This window comes from Thamnophis elegans, chromosome 4 (assembly GCF_009769535.1).
Source record: "Thamnophis elegans isolate rThaEle1 chromosome 4, rThaEle1.pri, whole genome shotgun sequence".
Classification (NCBI taxonomy): Eukaryota; Metazoa; Chordata; class Lepidosauria; order Squamata; family Colubridae; genus Thamnophis; species Thamnophis elegans.
Genome location: NC_045544.1, coordinates 46,680,713 through 46,707,353, shown reverse-complemented (window position 1 = coordinate 46,707,353; position 26,641 = coordinate 46,680,713). Strand labels below are relative to the sequence as shown.

Genomic DNA, 26,641 nt, shown 5'->3' with positions numbered 1-26,641 from the left:
TGTTTCATAATAACTTTGCTAGTTTTTTAAAAAAAGTTTATTTTAAAATATCTAGCTCATTTTATTCACTATCAAATATGTTTTCTAGTAGCATAGATGTCATTATGGAATAATATTTTTGCTACATAAAAGGATGAGTAAGGCTTAATGACCTAAATAAAATTGACTGAGACTGCTGGCCCATAATAAAAGAATTTTAAATCGGAAGTAGATTGTTCTCTATGGAATGCAAAACAGAATAATAGCAAACATTTGTTTTCTCCAGCATTATTAAGCAAGAAGGAAAGCAAGGAGAAGAAAAAAGTTGACCTGCGAAAGCCCTAAAACCTGTTCATCAAGAATCTGAAAAAGACTATAGAAGGAGATTGTAGGCATAGCTGTATTAGGCTTTTTTCCCCTGGATATGATGATAGGTTAGATCATAATTCAGGAAGTTGATGCAAAAATAACAACAACAACAAGCAATCATTATTTCTGGTTTTCTATATAACCTATAGCTATACAGGGCTGTTTCGGATCCTTACAAAACATGAAGGTTCCTTCTCAGAGGCAAAAGAAGCGAAGCATGACTGAAAGATTGAAAACTGAATTCTTGGTCCTTTACAAGGAATTCATCATTCTTGTTCTTTCTTGCTTAAAAAGGAGTGTCAGACTCAAGGCACTATTTTTGAACTGCAATCACATGCTAATCTGCAAGATCAGTTAAACCAACTGAATTTTTTCATTAATAATCAATTAACAGGTGCTTTCTTTTTCCAATGTGGTGACTAATATCTGCTTAACTATACTATTAGTCTTACCTTCTTAATATAACTCAGCAATCAGGGTTCAGTTAAAAAAAACATGAAAGAAAGAAATAGATAAAACAGAAAGACATGTACCCTAGAAGAAGAAAAAAAAATTTTGTGGAGATTAAATTGTTGATGCAAACTAATAAATGGGGTTTCCACCCCTTATTTTCTGCCTTTTTAAAAATGGTTATATTCAGATGGAGTTTCTTTGTTTATATAGTCATGCCCTCCACTGAATTGGTTTCACCTCAGTTGTGTAGTCTCTGCATGTCTTCCAGATGTAGAGATTCTTCCAGATATGAGGAGAACATGATATCAAGAGGGGACAAATGAATTGGGCACAGTCCTGTTATAGTAGCAGAAGTATCCTCCTATAGTCATGGGTACAGACAAGATTTTAAAAAATACATGTAAGTCAGAAACATTTAATAGGGAACATGCCACCTGTTTAATCCTATTAGCCCACAAAAGATAGACACAGGGAATTAAAAAAATGGATCAGAGAGTAATGTAATCCTAAAACAGAACTCTCTTCAACTGTTCAACTCTGCTAAAATGTTCATTTTTAACACTTTATGGCTATTTCTATCTGAGTAAGTACATAAAGATTGCACTATAAATTTGTCCTCCCAAATATTGCTTCTTTGATAAAATATTCTTTTCAGGTAAGAAAATAAATACTGGTTTTTTTTCTGTTCTGTAAGACACACTTTTCTCTCCCCCCAAAAAATGGGTGGAAATTTCTGTGCGTCTTATAGAGTGAATATTGCCCTGTCCACCCACTGGCCCCCACCCTTCGGCCTCTGTCTCCCAACAGTTTGCCTCCTTGCAGCAAACAGCCTGGTCAGCTTCAGCACAGCCTGATTTAGTACGAGCAGCTGAGTGGCGGTTGGATCAGCCTCCAAGAATACCGCCAATCAGCTATTCCAGGCTGCGGGATTGCTGTCACCTATCGCCAACTCTGTGTGCCCCATTTTTGGCCTCTGGTTTTTGGCCTCCGCATGCCCCATTTTGCCCACCATGTGCCCCATTTTTGGCCTGTTCCAAGCGACAGCGATTGCCACCTGGAATGGGCCAAAAAGGGGCATGCAGAGGGTGAAAGCAGGGCATGCAGAGGGTGAAAACAGGATGCACAGAGCCCAAAAATGGGACACAAAAGAAGCAGTGATGGCTAGCAGAGATCCTCGCAGTCTGGAACAGCTGATCAGTACTCTGGGAGGCCGATCTAACCACCAATCAGCTGCTCATGCTAAGTCAGGCTGTGCTGAAGCTGACCAGGCTGTTTTCTGTTTGCTGCAAGGAGGCAAATTGCTGGGAGGCAGAGGCAGGTTTTTTTTCTTGTTTTCCTTCCCAAAAGCTAGGTGCGTCTTATGGTCTGGAGCGTCTTATAGTTGAAAAAAATGCGATATATCATAAAACATATGTCTCTAGTCTATGTGAGACAAGAGGAATAGATCATAAGAATCCATTGTTTCTTCTTCCATAGAAATTTTATTATAACAGTCTAGCTCAGTCATTTTATTACAATAAAATATTAATATTGCTGAACAATATTAACTTTAAATGTCCTATTTAAAAATTAAAATCCTGTAAAATAAAATTAATTAATAATGGACATGATATTTCACTTGTCTGCAAGAACATGATGCCTTCCCACCTTTAGTTACATTTGTCAGTGCTCTTCTAGTAAGATAAATTTTAGTACTAAAACTTGATATGAATGTACTGAAGACTTAAGTTAACAGGACCAGCTGTTATCAGCTTTGGGAGTAGATTTAGTCTCATGAATTAGCAGGAATTTAACTTGCTTTGAATATGATATACAGTATGGGATATAAAAGATGTAGTGCACTTTTCCAGAGACCAGTAGCTTTTTGTTTTCTTAATGCTATTGTGTGTCTCTGGGTGTGGTTTTACCCAAATACTTGGAAAGGCAGTAGTAGATATTATTTGAGGATTGTTGTCTCAAGTAAAAGATAAAAGCCTTCATTTGCTTACATATAGCTAGCTTCATTGGATTGCTCCTCAATTAGCAAGTGAAATTTAAACAGCTCTCTATAAATGTAAATTACAACAAAAAAAGTAGCTAAGAATTCATATGAAAAAATTGTGGAATACAAATTTAAGATAACAAACAATTTTCCTTCCAGGTTTAATTTAGAGGGTGTGCTAAACAAGCTCAAGCAGTACCTTACTAATCTGCATGAACATTTTATAAAATTGCCACTTACAACGCCATTCTAATTGGTGATAGGAAATTGAAGACTGAATGAGAACTCTAGTGAAAAAGGATCAGTAAAATGAGCCTTCTAAGTGTGATTATACCCAGTTATTATCTAATTCTCTGAACATTCTCTCTAGTTTGCAAAGTCTGGTACTTATATAAATTGGGATGAGATATAGACAATGGTAGTGCTACTTTTATAGAATAGAGAGGCTTTTGGCACTTCTTTCAAGAGCCAATTAATGACTAACAACATTGGCACATCTGAGAATTTTGGGGGGTAGTTTTTGTAGTATGGGATGGAGTATTGCTGTTCAAATAAGAGGCTCCCTGGTATGTTGAATAGAATAGGGTTGATGGTCTGAAATGCTTAATCTGTTCGACTGCACATGCTCCTTTACTCCTAACATTAAAGATGTTCCATCTAACAAAAACAGGATGTCTTTGGGCTCATATACAACATCATCTTCTCAAACCTAAACTTTTTGTCTATGAAACTGAAGATGAAATTGTTATCTTTAGTCTGTTGCTATAATCCAGAACATATTCATGTGTAAAGTTTCAAAAACCTCTTTTAAATCATTGCATATCCCACGTTTTCCTTAAAACTGATCTGATAATTGATCTGATCAAGGGAGGATCCATAAACAGCACATTCTAGCATATGGTAAAGACACTTTTCAGTGAGAATAACTTGGCTAGTCAGAATGTAAAGTATGGAACAATTCAAATACCTGTAATTTGAAGTATATTGATTTGTAATCTTATCTGAAAGAATAAAAACGGACAGAATATAAATATGGCAATAAGTTGACAAGTAGTCATTAACTCACTGAAAAATGGTAATGTCTATAGCTATCTGATCTGGAGAACTGCTGTTGGGTCCATTATGATGCAGCACATAATCAATTGTAAGGCTTACTTCTTACATGCAACATGAATCATCTTAAATTACTTAAATACTTAAACCTCATTTTGATTCAAGGGGTTCAGCAAATTTAGCATCCAATGGATTAAACATAGTTGAGATTTCAAGTGGAAAAGCAGTTCATCATAATTATAATTTGTTTATCCAGTGATGCTATGAATTAGTAAGCTTTTGTGAATGATCAGAATGAAATGGAGTATGTTATCTTTTTGATCAAAGATGGCAGATTTAATAAAATATATTCATAATTCCATGAATAGGCAAACACACCTATATTTTTTTCAAGATTTATAGAATCATACAGATATAAACAAATCATTTTTGGCAATTTACAGTCATATACAGTATATCTTAGTATTTTATGAAACTATATGTATATGTATCTCAAATTTTTCCTAAACCATTTTCACTTGAAAACCTATTTTTGGTTGTGCTGATAGGTCTTGATTTGGCTCAGGTTGCTGTGTAAACACTATCGTTTACATGTCCATATTTTTGACTTACAGTGTTCTGTGAATCCAACAAATCTTAACATATTCTACTAAATGTAGTGAGTAGAAGGTCAGCAATGTTTCTAGTGCTGACATCTGATAACCCAGTCATTCTTCTTGCTAACCCCAGATCACCCAAAATCACAGGAGATCAAATCACCAAGAAATTATCCACATAGGCATTTAATTTTTATTTTACATTTTAAGCTTTACAGTTGCAGAGTGCTGTATCTGTTCCTGCTTTGTATGACAGTGCTAACATCATATATTAATGCCTTTTCTTCATTTCTACTATAAGCAAGTGGAAGAAAGTGCATGATGTCAGCGTGCTTGAAAGTAATGGTGCTTTGCTTGTTCTACTGTACATCAGGGGAGAATTTTGACCGCCAAGCCAGCATACGGAGGTCTTTGATTTACACAGACACTGTGGTAAGGCGGCCGAAGAAGAATGAAAAGGAGAAAGACTATTACAGGAGTCCCTGACAACATCCAAAGAGAGCTAGGTATGGCTCATCAGAACTGTATTCCATTTCAATTAATTGCTTATTGTAACTAAACTCATAACATTTAATTGCGCTTATGAAACCAATACAGTCTGATAGCCTCCTAAAAGTTCCAAATGAATGTATGGCTGGTGACTAAGAAAGAATAGCGAGTGCATTCTTCGTATATTATTTGTCTCCTACCAAGAAATTAAAATTCCCGTTCCACACTGAAGCTTATGTCTGGGATTTGCTGCAAGGAAATGCAAATTAACACACATGTGGATACTGTCACTAGTGGACTTGAGGTATTCAACAGTAGCCATTTTCTAATTTTCAAGGTCATTTCACAGATGATAGTTTTGATCTAAAAAATTTCCCATTTCAGATTGTGTGTTGAATGAATATCCCGTTTCCCCGAAAATAAGACCTCCCTGGACAATAAGCCCAAAGGGGCTTATTATTTAGCGTGTGCGCTAAAATAAGCCTTCCCCTGAAAATAAGCCCTCCTGGAAAATATTGTAACACAGCAGCAACCATGAGGTGACCACGCTCGCCACTTCCTGCACCTCCAAAATAATAAGTCCACCCTGAAAATAAGGTCAAGCGCTTATTTCGAGGGTCAAAATATAACTTGCCGGTTTAATTGCTGCCTAAACATTTCTCCAAGTTCTAACATCTCATGAGGATCATTTTGTTACAGTTATTCTACTAACTATATCTCCCTTTAAAAAATGAAATACAGGTATTCTTGACTTACAATAGTTTATTTACTGACTGTTTAAAGTTAACATTACTAAAAAATGTTACTTATGATTGTTTTCCATACTTATAACCGATCATGTGATCAAAATTCAGAAGTTTGACAACTGGTACATATTTATGACAGTTGCAATGTCGTGTGATCACCTTCTGTGACCTTCCGACAAGCAAAGGCAATAGGGAAGCCAGATTCACTTAGTAACCATGTTATTCACTTAACAACTGCAGTGATTCACCTAACAACTGTGACAAAAAAGTTTGTAAAATGGGACAAAATTCATTTAACAACTCACTTAGAAACAGAAATGTTGCGCTCAATTGTGGTCGTAAGTCAAGGACTACCTGAATAAGTCTTTAAACATATGATGCAGATTCAAGTATGTTGAATCTATGTATTTATTAATCAATTTATATAGCCACCTCTCTCAATAATAATTACTTATGCTTTATAAGATTTTTAATAATAATTTTATTAAACATTACAGTTAAAAAAATAAAACCTAATACAAACTAAAAGAAAAATAAGAAATAAAAAATGGAAAGAAAGAAAAATAAGAATATAGTAAGAAAGGAAATACGTAAGAACGACTTGTCCCTCTGTGAGAACAAGTACAAATAATTTTAGTAACTAGTCACCTCTGTTAAAATACGACAAATTGTCTCTTCTTTCATATTCATATCTTATTTATATGATATATATCTGTGATGGCGAGCCTATGGCACCCGTGCCACATGTGAACACGGAGCCATATCTGAGGGCATGCAAGGTGTGGCCTATGTCAGCCCCAGCACGCATGCGTGCCCTGGGCAGCTGATTTTCAGCCTTCCGGAGGGCGGGGGAGGCCATTTTCGCCCTCCCCAGGCTTCAGGAAAGCCTGAAGCCTAAAGCCTGGGAAGAGTGAAAAACGGTACAACAGGCAACCGGAAGTTTGTTTCTGAACTCCCATTTTTCACCTCCACAGGCTCCGGAAGCTTTCCTGAACATTATGGATATAGGCACCTTCACACACGCCCTTTTGGCACACAGCAGAAAAACGTTTGCCATCACTGATATATATATATATCTTATCTTGTCTTAAAACTTTGTTGTTCCGTTTGATCAGCAAAAGTCCCTTATGGGTTAGAAGAGATAATAACATATCTTGCTTTAATCTTAATCGTGTAAACCAACTTCATATTCCTTTCTCTTTTAACCATCTGATCTTTAATTTGTTTCAAATAATATCCTAGAACTTCATTTCCTTCGTTTTCTTTCTTTGTCAAGATTCTCACAGAATCTTTCGAAGTTTGACAAGTCTCTTTGTAAATTCCCGTAGTAAAGTTATTCAGGTTACTTAACAAAAGATCCAAGCCATTCAGCCTGTCCAGGAAGGAGTTCTCTTCAATGTAAAGAATGGAATTGCTGCCTGCCCTCCTTCGGCAGGCAACTCTTTTGCTCTGCTGGCTTTAATGACTCATGTGGTTACTTAATAACTGCAAATGAGAGATCTGGGATTGCAGTTGTCAAGCAAATGGTCATATTGCTGCTCACTTAATCGCTGCAGTGACTTAAGACTGAAATTCTGGACTCTATTATGATTGTTAGGCAAGAACTACCTGCAAAATGCAGATATACTGAAATGATTTTCTATGGCCATTTTTCACAAATATCCTTCAATACATCCAACCAGAGGTGGGTTGCTCCCGGTTTGGCCCGGTACAACCAAACCAGTAGTAGAATTTAGGCCTGGGTCGCAGAACTGACAGTAACCCAGGCTGGTTACGCCCTGAACCGGTTTGCCGGTTTCCTTGCCAGCATATTATTTAGTAGTGTGCGTGCGTGCGCAGTTCACTGTAAATTGTTTTGCGCAGGGGCGCGCAAAGCATGCATGAAGCAAACTGGTTGTAAAACCGGGAGCAACCCATCTCTACATCCAACATTAAATATTTGCCTCATTCTGAATTATTACATCATATTTAAGGGTTCTTCTAGTGTCCCACCTCCATCCTATTGTGCTTTTTAAGAGTTCAAAAGAACAGCATTTTTCATGGGAAGGACTCTTATAATTAATTTCAAAACATTTCAAATTCATCTGGACCCGTATAGCCCATTTATAACTTTCCAAAATTAACATTCTGTGTATTTGTTTAAAAAAAATGTAGCTGCTCATCTTCTAACCGACTCTGAACGGCTCCCAATCAAATGTTAAAACAGCATATCAACTCATATTAAAACTGCAAATTAAACAGATGAATATTAAAAACATTATCACATGACCAGGGGCATAGTGCAAATGTTTGCAATGGCTGAAAGTGCTTTACAGCCCATATTGCATTCTTTCTGAGGCCATTGTGGTTCTCAATATCGTTAAAAGAAATGATCATAAGATGAGGACTACCTGTAACATCCTGTGAATGATGTCAGCCCTGAAGTTGGATATAATCAGAGTTCTTGTATAAAAAATTAATTTAAAATCTTTGTAGATGATAAAGCATTATGTGATTTGGGATGTCAGACTAATCTTTGCAGTGGCGTTATGCTTCATGCAAAGAACAACTGCACATATATCAAAACTGGAATTTCCAACAATTAAAAGAAAATAGAGAAGATCCTTATGATTGTGTTTTTAGAAGAAATCTATTTTAAATAACTGTGAATATGACCGAACAACTAAAAGATATAAGGTAATTTGAATAATATCTACAGCTTCATCCAAATGGTGCAAAATTGGAATTTTACTTCTGTTTATCTTACTCCTCCTGCACCCTGCCAGCCGAAATTCCTTAACTGATGGGCCCTTAGCTGCTTCCTCTGCCAGCGCTGGCCAGTTCCATTGAGGTGAGAAGGTTCTTCCAGTACCTGGACTCACGCCATGCAGAACTTTAAAGGTAGTTTAAAGTCCCAGATCTTGAAGCTCCATGCACTCCAAAACCATTCAGTCAAAGCCTGTTGTCCCTCATCCAGCCCTCCTCCCCCCCCCACCTCCAGGTACTGTGTGCAAGCTTCATTTGGATTACCAGCATACTTGGATACTCAGTTATTAAGCTGAGTATCGTTAGCATACTGATGATACTTCAACCCTGGTGGTGAGTGATCTCATTCAGCCGTGACCCGTCAAAAGCGCAGACGACAAAAGCGCGATCGACAAATCGCGCCTTTGACGTCATCACAGCGCGACGAAAAAGATCGAAAAATTCAAATAAAAATTAATAAAAATTAAATTAAAGCAAGCCGATTCACATAAAGGTAAGGGTTAGGTTTAGGGTTAGGGTTAGGTTAAGGGTTAGGGTTAGCTTTAGAGCGTTAGCGTTTACGTTAGGGTAGGTAAGGGTTAGCGTTAGGTTTTTCGTTACTTAACGGTTTAGGTTTAGGGTTAGGTGAAGGGTTAGGTTTAGGGTTAGGTTTAGGGTTAGGTTTGGGGGGCTTAGGGTAAGGTTTTCGCTTATTTTTACATTTTTCGAACTTTTTCGTCGCGCTGTGATGACGTCACAGCGCGCTTTTGTCGAGCGCGATTTTGTCCTACGCGCTTTTGTGGTGGAACCCCATGGGGGTCAATATTCCTCCACCCTTTTTAACATCTACATGAAGCCGCTGATCACAAGGAACCTACTAGCCTGCTGTTGGTTGTCTTATGCGTTTTTGTCTATTTTCATCTTTTTTTTAAAAAATCCTAATATATCACATTTGCAATATATAGTGCAAATATAAACACACCAAGAGGAATATCTGAACATATTGGAACCTGTATGGTAAAAATAAATGTGAGCTCTATATAAACTTTTTATTATGGACACATTTTAAATGCAATTTTAACAATGCTGTACATTTATTTTTCTAACAGTTTTGTTTTAATATCTACAGTTGGCAATGGCAAATATGACATCCGGGGCCATTCATTGTGTGTCCCTGATCATTATTCTACCTAGGAAGACTTGAGAGCTGTCAGTCTTCTATGCAGCAATGTGGCACCAAAGACTCAGCTGTCAGACAGAGAAGTTAAAGTGGTGCCACCTTCAGTTAGGCGAATACGTGCTCAGAAAGGTCACGGAATTGCCGCCAGATGTCACAGTTTTCCAGGTTCTTCTGGAAACATGTCTGTGATGAGTGATTCTGCTGGAGTCATGCCTACTTGTCGCCTAAATAATGACCTGGGATTTCACAGTCTACCTCGGTCTGGAGCAAGAGTGTCCCTACAGTTACTGAACGTAGGCATAGTCTCTCCAAGTCAACAGAAAGTGGTCCTTTGTTACATCATGTAGGTGTGTGGCAAGGGAATGAAAAAATAGATGATATGAGAAATGGCTGTAGGATAAAATGGGCTACAGAGGCCAAAATCTCAAGAATTAAACTCTGAGAATGGAAAAAACAGAAGGCACAGCATGTATGATCTCTCCACATGTTGCCTATTCTACCATCATCACACCAAATGCTTCCCGATCACCTCTTCAGACGTTATGAATAACAACCCGGCAGAGAATTCCGAGACAATAGATAAGAAAATGATGAACTCTTCTTTGTATCTAAAGTCCAGAGACAATCTAGTTGGCAGTGGTACAATAAATGCAAAAGATCAACGTTGTTCTTCTAATGGCAGCTGGAGTGACACCAGCTCAACACATCACTCACATTCTTCAGACACCACTATCTCATCCAATGGTGTAATGGTGTTTGTGTCCTTTTGTGATACAGGAACTACAGAAAGTATCCCCCAAAGTGTGACCTATAATTTTAGGAACAATCACCATTTGTCAAGCCATTCTCACAACATCAACGGTAGAAGTGAACCAAGTTACACTGTGGACAACATACAGGACAAAGTTAAACAAAATGCAAAGCACTGTGGAGTCATGCATTGTGGAAATGACACCACCACCTTACACATGTCAAAATGTGCCATTCCAGGTTGCTCCAGCTCTGACACCCTTGAAAGAGTCTTAGCTACAGAAGACTCACACTCTTTATTTCTGTGGACAGTGATGTCTGTTACCCTTCTATGCATGTGGATTCAAATGCCCAATCTGTTAAAAGCTGCGGTGAAAATGGCTTTGCAAATCCCAGGCATAGTGTCATTAATGTGTTTGCTGGAACCGAGAAGAAATCTCTGGAAGATTTTGCAAGTTCCAATGACAAGTCACTCACACGTAGCATTTCCTTAAAAAAGGCAAAAAAAACCACCTCTCCCACCATCCAGAACAGATTCTCTTAGAAGAATCCCCAAGAATAAACCTCAGACCAGCGGACAAGTACTGGATGATAAACTGATAGCTAGCCTTCAACATTCGTTGCAACTGAACCTCCAGTGCAAAAATGGCAGCTTGCCGTCACAAAGTCCCTGCAGTGATTACGATGATCCTTGGGTGCTGCGGTCTCGTAGCCAGAGCACTGTGAGTGGCAGTAGCAGCATGATGTCTGCCACAGGACTGAACATGTATTCCATCTGTGCAGTCACACCAGCCCAGAGTGACACAAGTAGCATCAAGTCAGAATACACTGACCAGTGGTGTTACTATAGTGAGTATCCTGGGATTCAAGATGACCATTTAAAATCCACAGCAATTCATTCCTCTAATACCGTACCAAAGCTAATTGATTATAATGTTAGTCACGTTAGTGATGGGTCAAGGGCTTCTATACCACAAGTGCCCTCTGTAGTGGCCAAAACAAAAGCTATTTCTCCAGAAAAATCTCAGAGAGTTACATCGCCATCTAGTGGGTATTCTAGCCAGTCGAACACACCCACAGCACTTACACCAGTGCCTGTCATTCTAAAGTCTATGTCAACGGGAAATGCGAAGTCCAAGATGAAGCCTAGAGTGCCTGAAAGAAAATCAAGTCTACTGTCTTCTGTTTCAGTCTCTTCCTCTTCCACCTCTCTGTCATCAAATACATCTGCAGAAGGAACTATGAGAAACCTGATTCTACTCTGAGCTTACCTTCCGTTACATCATCTTCCCTACTATCTTCAGATTCTAATGACCCTATTCTTCCTCCCCCACCACCTCCCCTAACAGATGTTACTGATCTTCCCCAGTCACTTGAATCCCCAAGTTTTCCACCTCCTCCCCCAGATGTTGTCACAAACACTTCTTTTCCTCAGAATATTGGATGGTTTAAAAATCAAGATACTTCAAATCATTCTTCTCATTCATTACTTCCTGATTCTTCTCATCACCTCCCACCGCTTTTCCAACTTCAGTTCCTCCCCCACCCCATGCCCTCCCCAGCCCCAGCAGCGCCCCACCCTTGGACCCCAAATTCATGAGAGATGGCCATAAACCTGTATCTATTCTTTAAAGAAACATAATTTGGAAGGTTCTTGCAACAATGCAAAACAGCCCTTAAGTAAGGATGATGTCCCAAGGCCTGCAATACCACTAATAACTACTGAGGCTCTCCAGATGATACAGCTGAGATCAGTGAAGAAAGCTATGAAGTCAGAGGTTGAGCAGTCAGATGAGCTTGCTTCCAAAGCAAGTCCTCAGAAAAAAAAACAGGATTCCTTTTCTCCTGAGTTGCCTTTCAAATCACATTTGTCAGGAGGATACAGTGACATGATGATGCAGTTGGGGGTGAAGCCCAAAGATCTTCTGTTTGTTGCCCCAATAGCAGAAGGTCTGAACCTGTCAGTGCTAAAATGCCCAGAAATGCAATAAGCATAATTAACTCATTTGCCAGAGAGTCACAACCAGACAAAGCTGGAGAGGCTTTGGTGCAGAACCAGACTCTCATAGTAATCTTCCATGTTCATCCCTTCAGGAGCAATCTGGATTTCTCAGCAAGCCTCAGGATATATTGCCAAACAAGAAGCCACCGCCTGTTTCAAAGAAACCCAAACTGTTCCTCATTGTGCCACCCCACAGCCTGATGTTACAACAGAGAAAGCTGTGGGTGAAACAGCAAAAAGCATTCCAAGTACCACTACGAAGGATGCTGAAATTGCACAGTACAGCCAGGTTGGCAATTATCCTACGGATGGATTCGGGTCCTATGAAATGGAATCTAGCAATCATGTCTCAGAAGGAGGAGCTGCGAGTCCTATCTCCTGTGAAACCAGGGTCTCTAGTCTGCAGCCCCGACAGGAGAGACGGCTTCCTCATGTAACAAAGCAGTCCAGACAGAAATGTAGACAGCATCTCTGGAACAGAGAAGCAGTTTTCTCAAGAGGATGAAAGTTGTAAGTTCTTTTCCACTGTTTTTGTCTTTTCATCTAGTCTATTAGTCACCAATCACATTTGGAGTTATGGACAGTCACATCATAAGAACAGCAAAGATTTTTACAGGGTAAAGATTATAGTTATAGATATAATTTATACTAGTCTTAAGGAAAACCAGAAAGCTCAGATTACTATGGGTATAATGAAATTATTACCTCATTCTTGTATTTTTTTTTTTAAAAAAAACCCTTATTAGGATTTTATTAGCTTTTTCCCTATTCTAAAAAAATTCCTGGGGCAAAAGTATAGGTTCTAAATTAAGGTGGTGATGATTTCTTTATTGTGGGGAAGGGTTCCATTTTGATGCCATCCAAAAACTTTCACCAGGGTTTAAATTTTCTCAAAAACCAGTAAAAGCCTTTCATGGACCCCAGTTACTGAGAACGCTATTAAAAGATAGGTCCGATAGTTGTACAATGTGGAAAATGTACGGACTGTATTGGTTCATTTGTTGTTTTTGTCAACTATTGCATTAGATTACATTTTTGCTTGGGTTTTTTTTCCCCATCCTTGTATTTTAGCTGAAGCATTGAAGCAAATGCAGCAGCCAGCTTTTTGCTACAGAGCCAAAGCTATGGGAAGGCAGTGAGATATGGCAGTGCCAAGTCGACCAGGACGACCGAGGATCTTTTGCAGCCATTCACAGGTACTGCTTAATTGTTTTATAAGGTTACTTCATTGGCTGTTCTTCGTAGTTTCTTTAGTATATTTCTTCTATTGTAACGTTTGTGCTTTCCAATTTTCATTAATTAACACATCCATGTCCCACATCCCTTGTATGTAGGAGTAATACCTTTCATTGCTTACAATAATATTTCGTTATTTTAAAATTTAACTCTCCTATCTACCAAATCATGTTTTATTACATGATCAGCCATGGTTTCTTCTGATGCCAGGTGACTCCTTCTTTGATTGTGCTCTTGTCTCAGTCTACATGATTTAACATAGACTATTGCTTTTTCTGTGTCTTTTATTTTATTTTCATCCCCTCCATCTCTTTTTTCTTTTTTTTACTCCTGGTGCAGTTTGGGACAGAGGCTCAACTCTAATGCTTCATGGCAAGCTTGGCTTAAACTGGCAAGTAAACAAATATAACCATCATAAGGGGGGAAAAAACATACGACAAATCCAGAATAGAGATTGCCATAATCTAATTAAAGATGACATGCTGATTTATCAACTGAAACGTGCAATACCGACAAACCTCTACCCTAATCCAATTCTTTCTTAATTTAAAAAGGGGAAATGATTATAGGTACACATTTCAAGTACTTTATCTTCCCCCAATGATTGATTATGAACATCTTTTGAGGGAGTTATTGTCCAATGCACAGGACTTCAGGTTCAGGAAGGCTGGGTGAGTCAATGTAAACATTCTTTTTACAAGAAGGTTCTTTGGCGATAAATTTTTAGAAGCCAACACCCCTCTAAAAATGCTTCAGGAGAACTTCAATAGAGAAAGTACCATAGTACCTATTTGTAGTATATAGCATGAAGCATTGGTTCCATCTAGTGGTCATTTATTGCCATTTATGAGCTGGATTCAAAGTAAAATTGAAAGTGACTGCCCAACACACCAAATTGTTGCCTGCTTTTATTCATAGCACAGAAACTACAACACTTTAGTTACTCGAGCCACAAACATTTCTTGATATGTCCTAATGGTAGAGTGTTCTGTTGACTTTCACAGGATAGGAACCATTGTAAAGTAACTTCAATCAAGTCCAGCTTATATTTTGCAATCAACAGTTTATTCCTGTGTCTACACAGGGAAGGGTAGTCATGGGTTATTTGATGACAGCAACGTCATCATGCAAAGTCCACCCTTTTACACGTATGCCATGTCATCACTTGCAGAGCCCACGAGGGTAAAGTTTTAGCACAGCACTACCACCTAGCTTTCATTAATCCAGTGATAGCAGCAAGGTCCTGCCAATGCTGCTTTTTACAACATTAAAGTTGACAGCAAGAACAGTTTTACTGCTGGGGCTATGCTATTTCATGACAGTAATTTGGGTTAAATTTGGGATAATTGACACAATTCAGCTCTAATTCTGTAAAAGAGAATTTTTCTTATATGTAGTGAGAAAATTGAGGATACTTGCCAGAGAAGGAGAAAAGGAAACAGACTAAAAGCAAATACAAAATTCTCTTTGACATTACAAATGTTTAGGTACATAAAATAGCCCCTCAACGGGTATAACAGCCAGCATTCAACCTCATGTGATGAAAACAAGACCAGAAATAGCAATAGCAATAGCAATAGCAGTAGACTTATATACCGCTTCATAGGCCTTTCAGGCTCTCTAAGCGGTTTACAGAGAGTCAGCATCTTGCCCCCAACAATCTGGGTCCTCATTTACCCACCTCGGAAGGATGGAAGGCTGAGTCAACCCTGAGCCGGTGAGATTTGAACCGCTGACCTGCTGATCTAGCAGTAGCCTGCAGTGCTGCATTTAACCACTGTGCCACCTGGAGCCAGTTAGGTCTAGCAGTTAAGGCGCCGTTAGAAAGTGGGAGACTCTGAGTTCTAGTCTGCCTTAGGCATGAAACCCGGCTGGCTGACTTTGGGTCAAGCATTCTCTCCCAGCCCACTTCACATGGTTGTCGTTTCGAGGAAAATAGGAAAAAGAAAGTATTATCTATAGAATCGCTGCCTTGAGCTACTTACAAAGTAATAAGGTGAGATAAAAATTTAGTAATAAATAGAGAAAAAAATATATGTGAGAGAACATCATATAAAAGTGAGCGTGCTTTTCTATCACCATTGCATCTTCCAAGGTGTTTGCAGCCTTCTTCATTCACAAATCAGGAAAGAAAACCACCGTACTCCATTTGTTGAAATCAAGTGTACTTTTACTAATTATAATTAGAAGCGAAGCTAAGCTAAGTCTGATTATTTAGGCGTGAAAGCAAATAATATATTGTATAATTCATTCCCCTCCCCTTGGCATCCTGTATTCAGTCCAATCATAATTCTCCCAAATGTCAGGTGTGAGATAACGTCGAAAGGCATCACCAGGATGGAATGCTGGGGCCGTTGGCCTTGGTGGGAAACACTCCTCCTCCACATGCGCAGTAAGATGGTCAGTTCAAAATCTAGAATCTTCCTCCAGCACAACAATGATTCCCCTCCCAATACCATGCCCCCCCTCCCCGTTTCAGTGGCAGCCGAAGCAGTAGCAAAGCGGAGGCTGACATCCGGCCTCCTCCAGAAAAGGCGGTCAAACCTGCAGAACGACAAAACACAAACAAACAGACGACAACAAAATACAAAAAAAGGAAAGGGAGAGGAAGAGAGAGAGAAGAGAGAAAAAAATTGTCAGGAAACAGGTCAAATCAGGGCTTGTCAGGATAAGTGGAGTAGAACTGGCGGAGCAATTTAGGGGCCCGAACATGGGACTTGTCCACCCATCGGCATGAGAGGGTGGAAAAGCTTCCAAGCCACCAAAATGAATACGATTCGGCGTTTACGGAAATCCAAATCTCGCGAACCTCGAAATGTTGTTCACCATCAATCAACAGCGGGCGGGGGGTGGAGCAACAGGCAGACGTAAAGACGAAGTGCGAACAGGCTTTATGAGGTTTAAATGAAAACAGGGGAAACCGGTTGAGGTGTTTAGGCAGTTGCAGTCAACACAGAAACAGGATTAATGATCTTGATAATATGAAACGGGCCACATATTTAGGCCCCAACTTCTTCGACTTTTGTGGGTCTGAGAAATCTAGTAGACAGATAAACTTGGTCACCAACCTTGTAATCATACGGCTTAGTCCGTTTCTTTCAGCATGTTCTTATGCGCACGATGCGCAGCGTCCAAAGTTTGGATGCTAATGGCCAAATGTGCCGAAGGCAATCACTCCATCAGATAGAGATGTCACTTGGGCTGTTCACAAGGGCCTCAGGAATGGGTACAAATCCTGGCCATACACCACCTGAAGGGGTGAAGCCGTGCTGCTATGCACAGAATTGTTAAAGCCACCTCCGCGTGCGGCAACAAATCCACCCAATCATCCGCTGGTAGTTGATGAAACAACGCAAATACTGTTCCAGAACAGAATTAGTCCTCTCACAAGCCCCATTAGTCTGAGGGTGTGGCTGACTTGGGGCGGAAGAATTGAAGCCCTGGGCGGAGCCAATTCACTTCAGAACTCCCTCCAAAACACGGAGGTGAACTGCACACCCCTATCCGAAATGATGCGGTCGGGTATCCCATGTAAGTGGTAAATGTGGGACATGAACATCTTAGCAAGAGTCTTAGCAGACGGAATCTTGGAACAAGGAATGAAATGGACTTGCTTGGAGAACAAGTCGGTAACTACCCAAATAACGGTGTGTCCCTGACTCTCAGGGAGTTCCACAATGAAGTCCATAGAGATTTCCTTCCAAGGGGCGACGGGGCGAGCTATAGTCTGGAGCAGTCCCTGAGGTTTCCCCGGCGGGCATTTAGCAGCGGCACAAACGGGACAATTGGCAACATAATGTTCAATGTCCTTTTTCAAAGAAGGCCACCAAAATTGCCTCTTGACGAGATGGAGCGTCTTTACGAAACCAAAATGCCCCACCATCCGGGAATCATGAGCTCGATGAAGAACAACTAGTCGAAGAGACGTAGGAACGTAAAGTTTTGCCCCAATCCAGGGCAATTCATCCCTCATGGTACATTCACCCATGTGCTGCTGGAACCAATCATCATTAGGGAGGGCTTTCTTGAGATTGGAAAGAAAGTCCTGGGACATCTCCACTTTAGAACGTGCTTGATGTCTAGTAACCACTGGAGCAGCGAGGCTCGTCGTGGGAATGACAGGCTGGACCACGCTGAGCTTAGAACAGTTGTATTGAGGAAGCCTGGACAAAGCATCAGCCATAAAATTCTTCCCCCCCCCCCCGAATGTATTTCAAGGTGAAATTAAAAGGATTGAAATGTTGAGCCCAGCGCATCTGTTTAGGAGAAAGTTTCCTGGGAGTTCTTAAAGTTTCCAAATTTTTATGGTCAGTCCACACCTTGAAAGGGTGTTTGGCGCCCTCTAGAAAATGGTGCCATGTGGCTAAAGCCCAATGAACAGCAAATGCTTCCTTCTCCCAAATAGCCCAACGTCTCTCCGTGTCAGTCAGTTTGCGAGAGGTGTATGCGCAGGGTTGTAAGTTACCTTGATCATTGGCCTGAAGCAATACTGCCCCTACAGCCACGTCGCTGGCATCAGCCTGAACTATGAAAGGCGTGTCCATGTCCGGGTGCTTGAGGCAAAAAGACGTTTCAACTTCTCAAAAGCAGCTTGACATTCCATGGTCCAATCCAACGGCTTGCTAGGCTTGGGCTTCAGCCTACCTTTAGACTTCAATAGGTTAGTTATGGGAAGAGCTATCTTAGCAAAAGAAGGGATGAACTGGCGATAGAAATTGGCAAACCCCAAAAATTTTTGCAACTGCCTGCATGTACGAGGGGCCTCCCACTCAGTGACCACCTTAACTTTAGCGGGGTCCATCTCCACACCCATGTGGGAGATACAATAGCCTAGGTAGTCAACCTTCTCCTGGTGGAATTCACATTTGGACAATTTGGCGTAAAGCTCCGCGGCCCGAAGCTTTTTCAGCACAGTACGAACCAGCTTTACGTGTTCCTCACGTGTTTCCGTGTAAATAAGGATATCATACAAATACGATAACGCCTTTGTAAAGATGGTCATGCAACACCTCATTAATTAACTGCATGAAGACCGCAGGCGCCCCCTGTAGGCCAAACAGCATCACCGAAATTGGAAACAGCCAAGTGGGCAGTTGAAAGCTGTTTTCCACTCATCTCCCTCTTTAATACGGACTCTATAGTATGCTTCTCTCAAGTCCAGTTTAGTGAAAATGCGGCCCTTTCTCAGTTGGGCCAGCATGTCCTTCATCAGTGGTAATGGGTACAGATTCTGGGCAGAGATGCAGTTCAAATTTTTGAAGTTCACACATAATCTGAGAGAGCCATCTTTCTTTTCTCTGAATAGCCCAGGAGCCGCTACCTTGGGTCTAGCCGGCTCAATAAAACCTCTTTCCAAATTCTTGTCAATAAATCTCCTCATCTCCTCCATTTCCCTAGGGGACATTGAATATATCTGGGGCTTGGGAAGCTTCACCCCGGGCAAAATATCAATAGTGCAATCAGTGGGCCTGGGGGGGGGGGAGTTTATCAGAAGATTTCTCACTAAACGCTCCCCTTAGATCCCAATATTCTTTCGGAATTTTTTCTTCCCCTTCGATCTTCTCCTGCCCCCTGGCTGCCAATGTGGGGTTAGAATCAGCAGCGTCTGCAGATTCAACCTCCCTTTCAGGGGTGCGCTAGTGCAAATGCATAACCACCCCCTTCCTCCAGTTAATGTGAGGGTTCCATTTACGAAGCCAGGGGAGTCCCAAAATAAGGGGCCGGTCCATCCCAGGTGCCACAATAAAAGTGATTAATTCTTGATGGGTCCCCATTTTCATCTGTAAGGTCTCAGTAGAAAAATGAGCAGGCCCCCTTCCCGCTATAGAACCATCAATTTGGCAAAAAACAATGGGGTTTTTTAAAGTTCTCAATTTCAAGCCACGTTTTTCCACCATTGCTGGACTTCATACAGCGAGAACAGCCCGAATCCAGTACAGCTAAAAGTTTTTCAGTCGCGCCAGAAGGTGGCACTCTTAGTTCAATTGGGATAAGCATGGGGCCCCTTTTTGAACTTACCCAACGATGAGATTGTTCCTCATCTGATTCGTCAGACGAACTGGAACTAACGCCTCCCTCCTCCTCCGGCTGGAAATGCTGGGGAACATTTTCAGCGGCGCATGCAGCCTCTCTCTTCTTGCCAGGGGCTTTACTTGCTCTTCCCTCTCTTCGGGTAGGGGCTGGAGCGGTCTGAGCCATTTTTACACGGCAATTCATGGCGCGATGGCCTTCCTTTCCGCAACGGAAACACGTGAAAGGCTTGGTTTTGCTGGTGAAGCTTCCTTTTCCCTTGCTTCTGGGGCAGAGGGGGGCTTTTGGAGCTGCTGGGGGGGGGATTTCTCCGCTTGTCTCTCTTTCATGTATTGAAGCCTGGCCAAATCCAACTCAACATCTGCTGCGTGTTCATACTAAGCAGTCACCCGGCAAGGAAGGTGTCTGTTAACGCATTGCTGGTATATTTTTTCATTCAATCCCTCAGCGAACTGATCCAATAAAGCGTCTTCTGACCACCCCATCATATAGGCTGACAACTGTTGAAATTCCTGGATATAATCTGCTACCGATCTATTTCCCTGCTTCAGGGCCATAAATTTCACCCGCCTGCGTCTCTCAATCAGCGGGTCATCAAACCTCCTCTTCATTGCAGCCATAAAGTCATTAAAATTCCTCAAGAGGGGAATTGCATTTGTGTAGGCCCACCATCCATTTGGCTGCCTTTTTCTCTAAGGCCATCAAGACCATTCTTACTTTCATATCATCAGTCTCTAAATCAGGGCCATAAATTTCCATATAATTCCAGACCTGAATGATAAACAACCCTAAAGTCTGGGGGTCACCATCATATTTTACAGTTAAGGGAGGGACTTTTGCCATTCGGCGCGCCTGGGGGCCCCCCCTTACTCTTTGAGCGGCCCTAGCTGGAGGGGGGAGGCTGGTTCTGGGTTTTTTTGCCCCCAGCCCCCTTCGGCTTCTTCACCCTCCCTTAACCTATGCATCAAGTATCTTTGCTCAAGATCTTCAGCCTGCTCCCTTTCCACGGCTCTTTCACGGCTTTTGCGTTCAGACCAAGCTTCCTCGAGGAGCCTCATGGCATGGGACAGTTTGTAATCCTCTCCCCAATGGCACCCCAATCCGCTGACTTTTTTTGGGGTCTCCTCGTGACTCCAGCATCCAACTCCTCTGACTTCCTCTTTTTGTCCCACACCCAAAGTCCACGAGGACGAACAGCAGGCTCTTCCATTCTTAGTCCAGCCAGCCTTTCAGTTAAAGATGGTTCTGCCGTCGTCCCCTCAGTTCCTCTTGGTCACCTCACTTGCAAAGACATTTCTTTTTTCTTGTGAGGACACCCCCTCGGTAGGTTGTAGCTCCGGGTGGGGTGAAAGTGAGACTTAGCTTAATTGTCAGCCCTTCTTCCTTCACAAATCAGAAAGAAAACCATCGGACTCCATTTGTTGAAATCAAGTGTACTTTTACTAATTATAAATGAATAGAAGCGAAGCGAAGTTAAGTCTGATTATTTAGGCGCGAAAAGCGAATAATATATTGTATAATTCATTCCCCTCCCCTTGGCATCCCGTATTCAGTCCAATCAAATTCTCCAAATGTCAGGTGTGAATAACGTCGAAAGGCATCACCAGGATGGAATGCTGGGCCATGGCTTGGCGGGAAACACTCCTCCTCCACAATGCGCCGATAGGTGTCAGTTCAAAATCTAGAATCTTCCTCCAGCACAACAATGATTCCCCTCCCAAATACCATGCCTCCCCTCCCCATTTCAATGGCAGCCGAAGCAGCAGTAGCAAAGCGGAGTCTGACATCGTTATTGTATAGGCACCTCATATTACATCTTGTACACTCTATAAGTTGCGTATGTTAACTAATGCCACTAATATCATTAAACTCAGTTATATTATACATGTATCATTCTGTAGTTACAGACTTTACATGCTTGTCAGAAGAGGCTTAATGTCAGGCAAGACAGAAAGAAATACATGATAGGAAAAAAAACTACAGTTTCATGATGAGATTTTAATGGTATAGTTTTGTATCTTTTAATTTTCTGGATTGATGCTCTTTAAGGGGGGTCTGTATTGCACAGTTATATAAAACAATAGGTGCTGTTTAGATTATTTGTGTAAGACAGAAATAGAGAACAGCAGTTTGCATTAATGCTGATCTTCATATTACAACATAGTGTAATGGAATGTATCACTGCTCAATTTGCTACAGTGGTACAACAGTGATACAATCTGCATTCCCAATCTCTTCTGATTTTTGTATTAACAAATTGTTCTCCCTGTCAACTGAATATGGCAAAAGAACATTTTTTCCATTGTTCTTAACATTTCTTGCTGATGTGTACTACTGCAAGTACACAAAAATATGCAACCTAATATTTTTTAGGGCCGAAATATATCATCAAAAATATGCTGGTTAGAACTATAATTATAGTATGTTTCCCGAAACCATAGTAATGTTTTCTTCTCCACCACTCTGCTGTATTACTCCCTGCCTCCTTTTTATCTGGAGGCTTAGCCATTTTGAATTGGTCCCCTCCTCTTCTGCAATGGGTATTGCTTCCAAGGATGGAATTATATTGGTGGGGCTGCCCATACACTGTCTAATTAAATGTAAACAATAATTCAAGGTCTACTGCAGCAGAGACCAGAAACTATGCCATACTATTACCAATAGTTATTTCAGAGTTACTTTAAAGATTGTTGTTGTACTTGGATGGCATTAACATATGCTTGGTATTACAGTTTGTATTGGAATGCAATTCAGATGATCACATGTTTGTTCCGGTTTTAAACTATACATTCTAGGTTTTTTTTCCCTTCCATGTATATCCTTGTTGTTGCTTTAATGAATAAACTGTTCACCATGTGACCATAATGTAATTAGTTGAGTGATGTTGCTAAATAGTGACACTGTGTCCAATTTGCTAATTGCTGTTTAATAGGAAAGTGAAGTGCTTGCTGGATGATAGTTTCCCACGGAGCTGATAATTTTATTTTGATTTCATTAATTCCATTCCCTTGGCAATTTCATTGGGAAATGCATAGTAGTGAACATTTGTAAGCTGTGTACTCAAATTGGAAGAGATTATTAGATTGGAAATATGTGTTCATTAACAGTAGGGTTTAGCAAGATTCAAATATTTGTTTTACAAAATGAACAACAACAGAAGAAACTTTTAAATTGCATGCACATTGTTCAGTCTAGGTTTGTGCCCAAGAATTAAAACTACTTTTATGTCTGAAATATGGCACACATTTCCTTTTTTGCTGAAAACTACACTTCCAGTAAGTTCAGTAACAGTAGTACTGTACTCATATATTTCCTTCTTGACAAGTATAGATAGTCTTCATTTAGTGACCACAATTGGGACCAACAATTTGATTATCAAGTAAAGTGGTCATAAGTAAATCATAACTGTGCTTACAAATTTGCTTCAGCTTACTCTTGTTTTATACAAGAGCTTACTCTTGTGAAGGTTGTAATTATGAGGACTAGTCATAAAATGTTTCATGACTGTTGTCATTGCAGTCACTATCTGAGGCAGTCACTAACTGAGTACTACTTCATTATCTTTTTCGTATTGGGATACAAAATAAGTCCTTATATGTGAGGCTAGTAACTTTCCTTGTTTTTTACAACTCACAATCACAGATCCAAAAGGAAAGTCCTTGGCCGCAAAGATTCTGAGGAAGATCACACTGTCAATCATTCTACATCGCCCCCAGTTACACCTACTGGTTCTTCCCCAAACCTGTTTTCCCCGAGGCAGACGGGGTCAATTCAGAGAAATATTCGCAAGAGCAGCACCAGCAACGACAACTTCAAAGCACTCCTTCTTAAAAAGGGAAGCCGCTCCGACACCAGCTCTCGTATGTCTGCAGCAGAGATGCTAAAGAATACAGACCCAAGATTTCAAAGAGCTAAAGTAGATTCTATCGGAGATCTGATGAGTGAGAGCATAGTGGGTTCTCCAACCAAGACCAAAAGGCCCCAGGAGGAATGGGCCAAGAGTGAAGGCCTGATGCCAAGGAGTCTGTCTCTATCCAGCACAAGATACAGCAGATCTCGAACCCCGCCCTCTGCCGCAAGCAGCAAGTATAGCTCTCGAAACCGGATCCCGAGTAGCCCTATGACTGTTATCAGTGAGGGTGATGTAGAAGTCATTGAATCTGCAGAAAACAGAACTCGCAGGTTTTCAGAAGAGGAACTGCCCGATGTATTTGAGAGTGATGATGCGGATAGTAATGAAAATAGAGATTCTACTGAGATTGACAATATGCTCAAGGACTTGTTATCTTAATGGGTAACACAGAATGCCCTTGTGGGTTTTTTTTTTAATATTAGCATTTAAACTAAAAAAAAAGTTTAATGAGGTTTAAGAAGCTGGACTTTCATATGTAACAAGTAAGGCACAGAGTCAAAGTACAATTTAGGGTGAATTTGTGTATGGGATACTGTATAGATGATGCAGTAGGCTGATATTCTGTTCAACTCAACTTGGTCTGACTTCTTTGTTTGGAAGAAACTAGTAACCAGACCTCTGCATTCAAGCCTTAATAACAACAACATAATATTAATGACAGTTCTTGGATTCTAGTTTGAGCATGTTTTCTTTTTTTCTTTTCTTTTTTGAGGGTTGTAAAAAAACTATGTAAATCTGCAAAACAACAACGGGAAGCTTCTGTGGTACAGGTGGCAGTAACTTTTTAAGTATTATATTTATAAAACCTAGTAAACTTTCCACAGGGACTTTTGAAAGAAATGTGCAGCCTATTAGTTAGCAGGACTGGCATTTCCCACTGCTGCTTCTGATGTGATCTAGTCTCCTCTTGTGAGCTAACCATGTCCTAATAATATAACAAGGTTTAAATTTTGAAAATTACATCTGGAAAAGAAAAAAAAATACAGAAGTGATACAGAAGTGACTGCTGTGCAGCCATATTACAATCCATCTGCTTGGATTTCAGAAGCCATTTATTCTGTGTGGTTTCTCTGAATAAACTTTGAGGTATCCTTTTGGAGACCCAAATAGTTGTAGGCTTATAATGGGATGTAGATATATTCAGGGGAACATAATAAGCAGCCATTAATGTTTCAGTTTTAAGTAAATGCAACATTGGAGAACTTACACCATAGAACTGTGAAGAATACATTTTCCTTTTCTATTAAACTGTATTGTTAGCATTTGTTTGTCAAAAAGGGAGAAGAGCTTTGAATAACATATCACTTGAAAGTTTCAACAGTAACTATCTTTTTGTTACCAAAGAGTGCACTACAATTACTTTTACTTTTTAGAATTTAGGAATATTCCTATTCCTGGCTAGGAATAGCCAGCATTTCCTTGTTTGGGGAAATAATATTGCTATTTAGAAGACTTTAATGTTTATTAAAATTTTTATCATGATTTAAAAAAAAATAACATTTTCTTCCTTGTAAAGAAAACTACAGACAACATAACTGCAGTTTTGTAAAGAAGCTTTTAATTTTTGAAAAGGAATTTTGCATAAGTTGATAGTCTGTAAGGTTTTTATAATATTTGTACATAATGGAAGTTCTTAAGGTAATTTTTGTTTTCTCAGAGTTTGGAATTTCTACATTTTTAGATGTTAAGAAAAATCCTGTGTAGATAATTATTTTGATGAAAAACACTTGACTCCTTTTTTGCCTTCCATCTATATTGTTATACTGTATATTTCAGGGGTCTTCATTCAACTGAAGAAGATGATGGAGACAATGCTGTGATTCTGCTTTAATAAACAAGGCTGCCATTTGTCATCTTGTGACTCGAGTTAATGACCATTCTGTTTACATACATCTTCTTAAATGAATATTAGCAGAGGATCATATTGGAAATCCAGATGCTATCAATAAAACGTATTATTAGATGATGCTTATCTCTTATATGTTCATTTTCCTCTTAAGAATGATAATCCACATACTTGGAAAGATCCAAAGAAAAAAAGGAGAAAATTCCATGTATTTTACTTTTTTATGAGGAAAGTAGCTTTGACATTGGCAGTAATGCCCATCATTTCTGAAAACACAGTGGTTGCTATGAGTGTACATCAGCATGTATGTTTTTGTTGTTGTTGTTGTTGTTTTAAAAGTCCCACTGCATTTTAGTTTTAAAATTTCAGATAAATTAACCACATTCAAATTATAAACCCAGCCTATGGCAACGACACTTCTCTATGTTTAACATACACAATACAATAGGATCAGAGGATTTGGCTGTTGAGCAGGTTTAACAGGCTTTGTGTTGATGTGTGTGTTTGAATCCATTGTGTGTGGGTGTGTTCGCACCCATATGTATGCGGGTGTGTAAGTGCACAAACACAACTGAATGAAATGAGGTTCTTGGTCTCAATAGAATAAGCAAAGATAATAAAAACAAACATTTCTTAATTCTAAGTATGAGTATGTATTGAAAAGACTCAATTGTTCTTGAATGTAAGGATATGCAAATATTATTACAGAAACAGAACATTCCAGGAAACTCCAGAATGTTCTGTTCTTCCTCCAAACCATGGAGGAATTGTTCTTAGGGCAATTTTCTACAAACTGACTTTTCAATGCTTCACAAACCACTTACAGTAACATGCTGGTAGATTTACTTCAGGAATATTGCTGGATTCCCTTAGAACATTTGGATCAGCTTGGTGTGGGGTAAACTAACACTGTGGAATTCTGTGAAATGTTCTTCAGAACAGAACATTTTTAATATACTTACTTTCACATATATCAGCCATATACAGACATGTTTATTTTCATTATTTTTTTCCTTGTGCTTTAACCAATGTATTTATATAATACCTATTAAACCAAGATGTTTTTACAAAATAGCATAGTTGCCAAATAAGGATTTGTTCCCAAAAGTGAATATAATTAATTTGAAAACATTATATGTTTTTAGTAAAGTATCAGAATTGAACTCTACTTTAAGCATTTTTTTAAAAAAAGATCTATAGCATCTTACAAACTTTCAGGTATAAAAATACACAGCTTATAATTTAGTAAAAGTGGGAATCATACATTAATAATACATTAATGTAGTAGTTTGGA

General features: G+C 39.8%; 1 protein-coding gene across 1 annotated transcript in view; it reads left to right on the top strand.

Moving 5' to 3' along the window:
• NHSL1 (NHS like 1) overlaps window positions 1-25,467 on the top strand; it is a 236,544-nt gene extending 211,077 nt beyond the window's left edge. Inside the window, 14 exon segments of the mRNA XM_032215355.1 lie at window positions 4,805-4,881; window positions 4,883-4,937; window positions 9,520-9,579; window positions 9,582-9,645; window positions 9,647-9,855; window positions 9,858-10,004; window positions 10,007-10,096; window positions 10,099-10,617; window positions 10,620-10,822; window positions 10,824-11,559; window positions 11,562-11,881; window positions 12,415-12,611; window positions 13,408-13,518; window positions 23,231-25,467. Of these exon segments, the coding sequence (XP_032071246.1) occupies window positions 4,805-4,881; window positions 4,883-4,937; window positions 9,520-9,579; window positions 9,582-9,645; window positions 9,647-9,855; window positions 9,858-10,004; window positions 10,007-10,096; window positions 10,099-10,617; window positions 10,620-10,822; window positions 10,824-11,559; window positions 11,562-11,881; window positions 12,415-12,611; window positions 13,408-13,518; window positions 23,231-23,879 (3,437 nt within the window). The 3' untranslated portion in view covers window positions 23,880-25,467.
• Window positions 25,468-26,641: the final 1,174 nt, after the last annotated feature.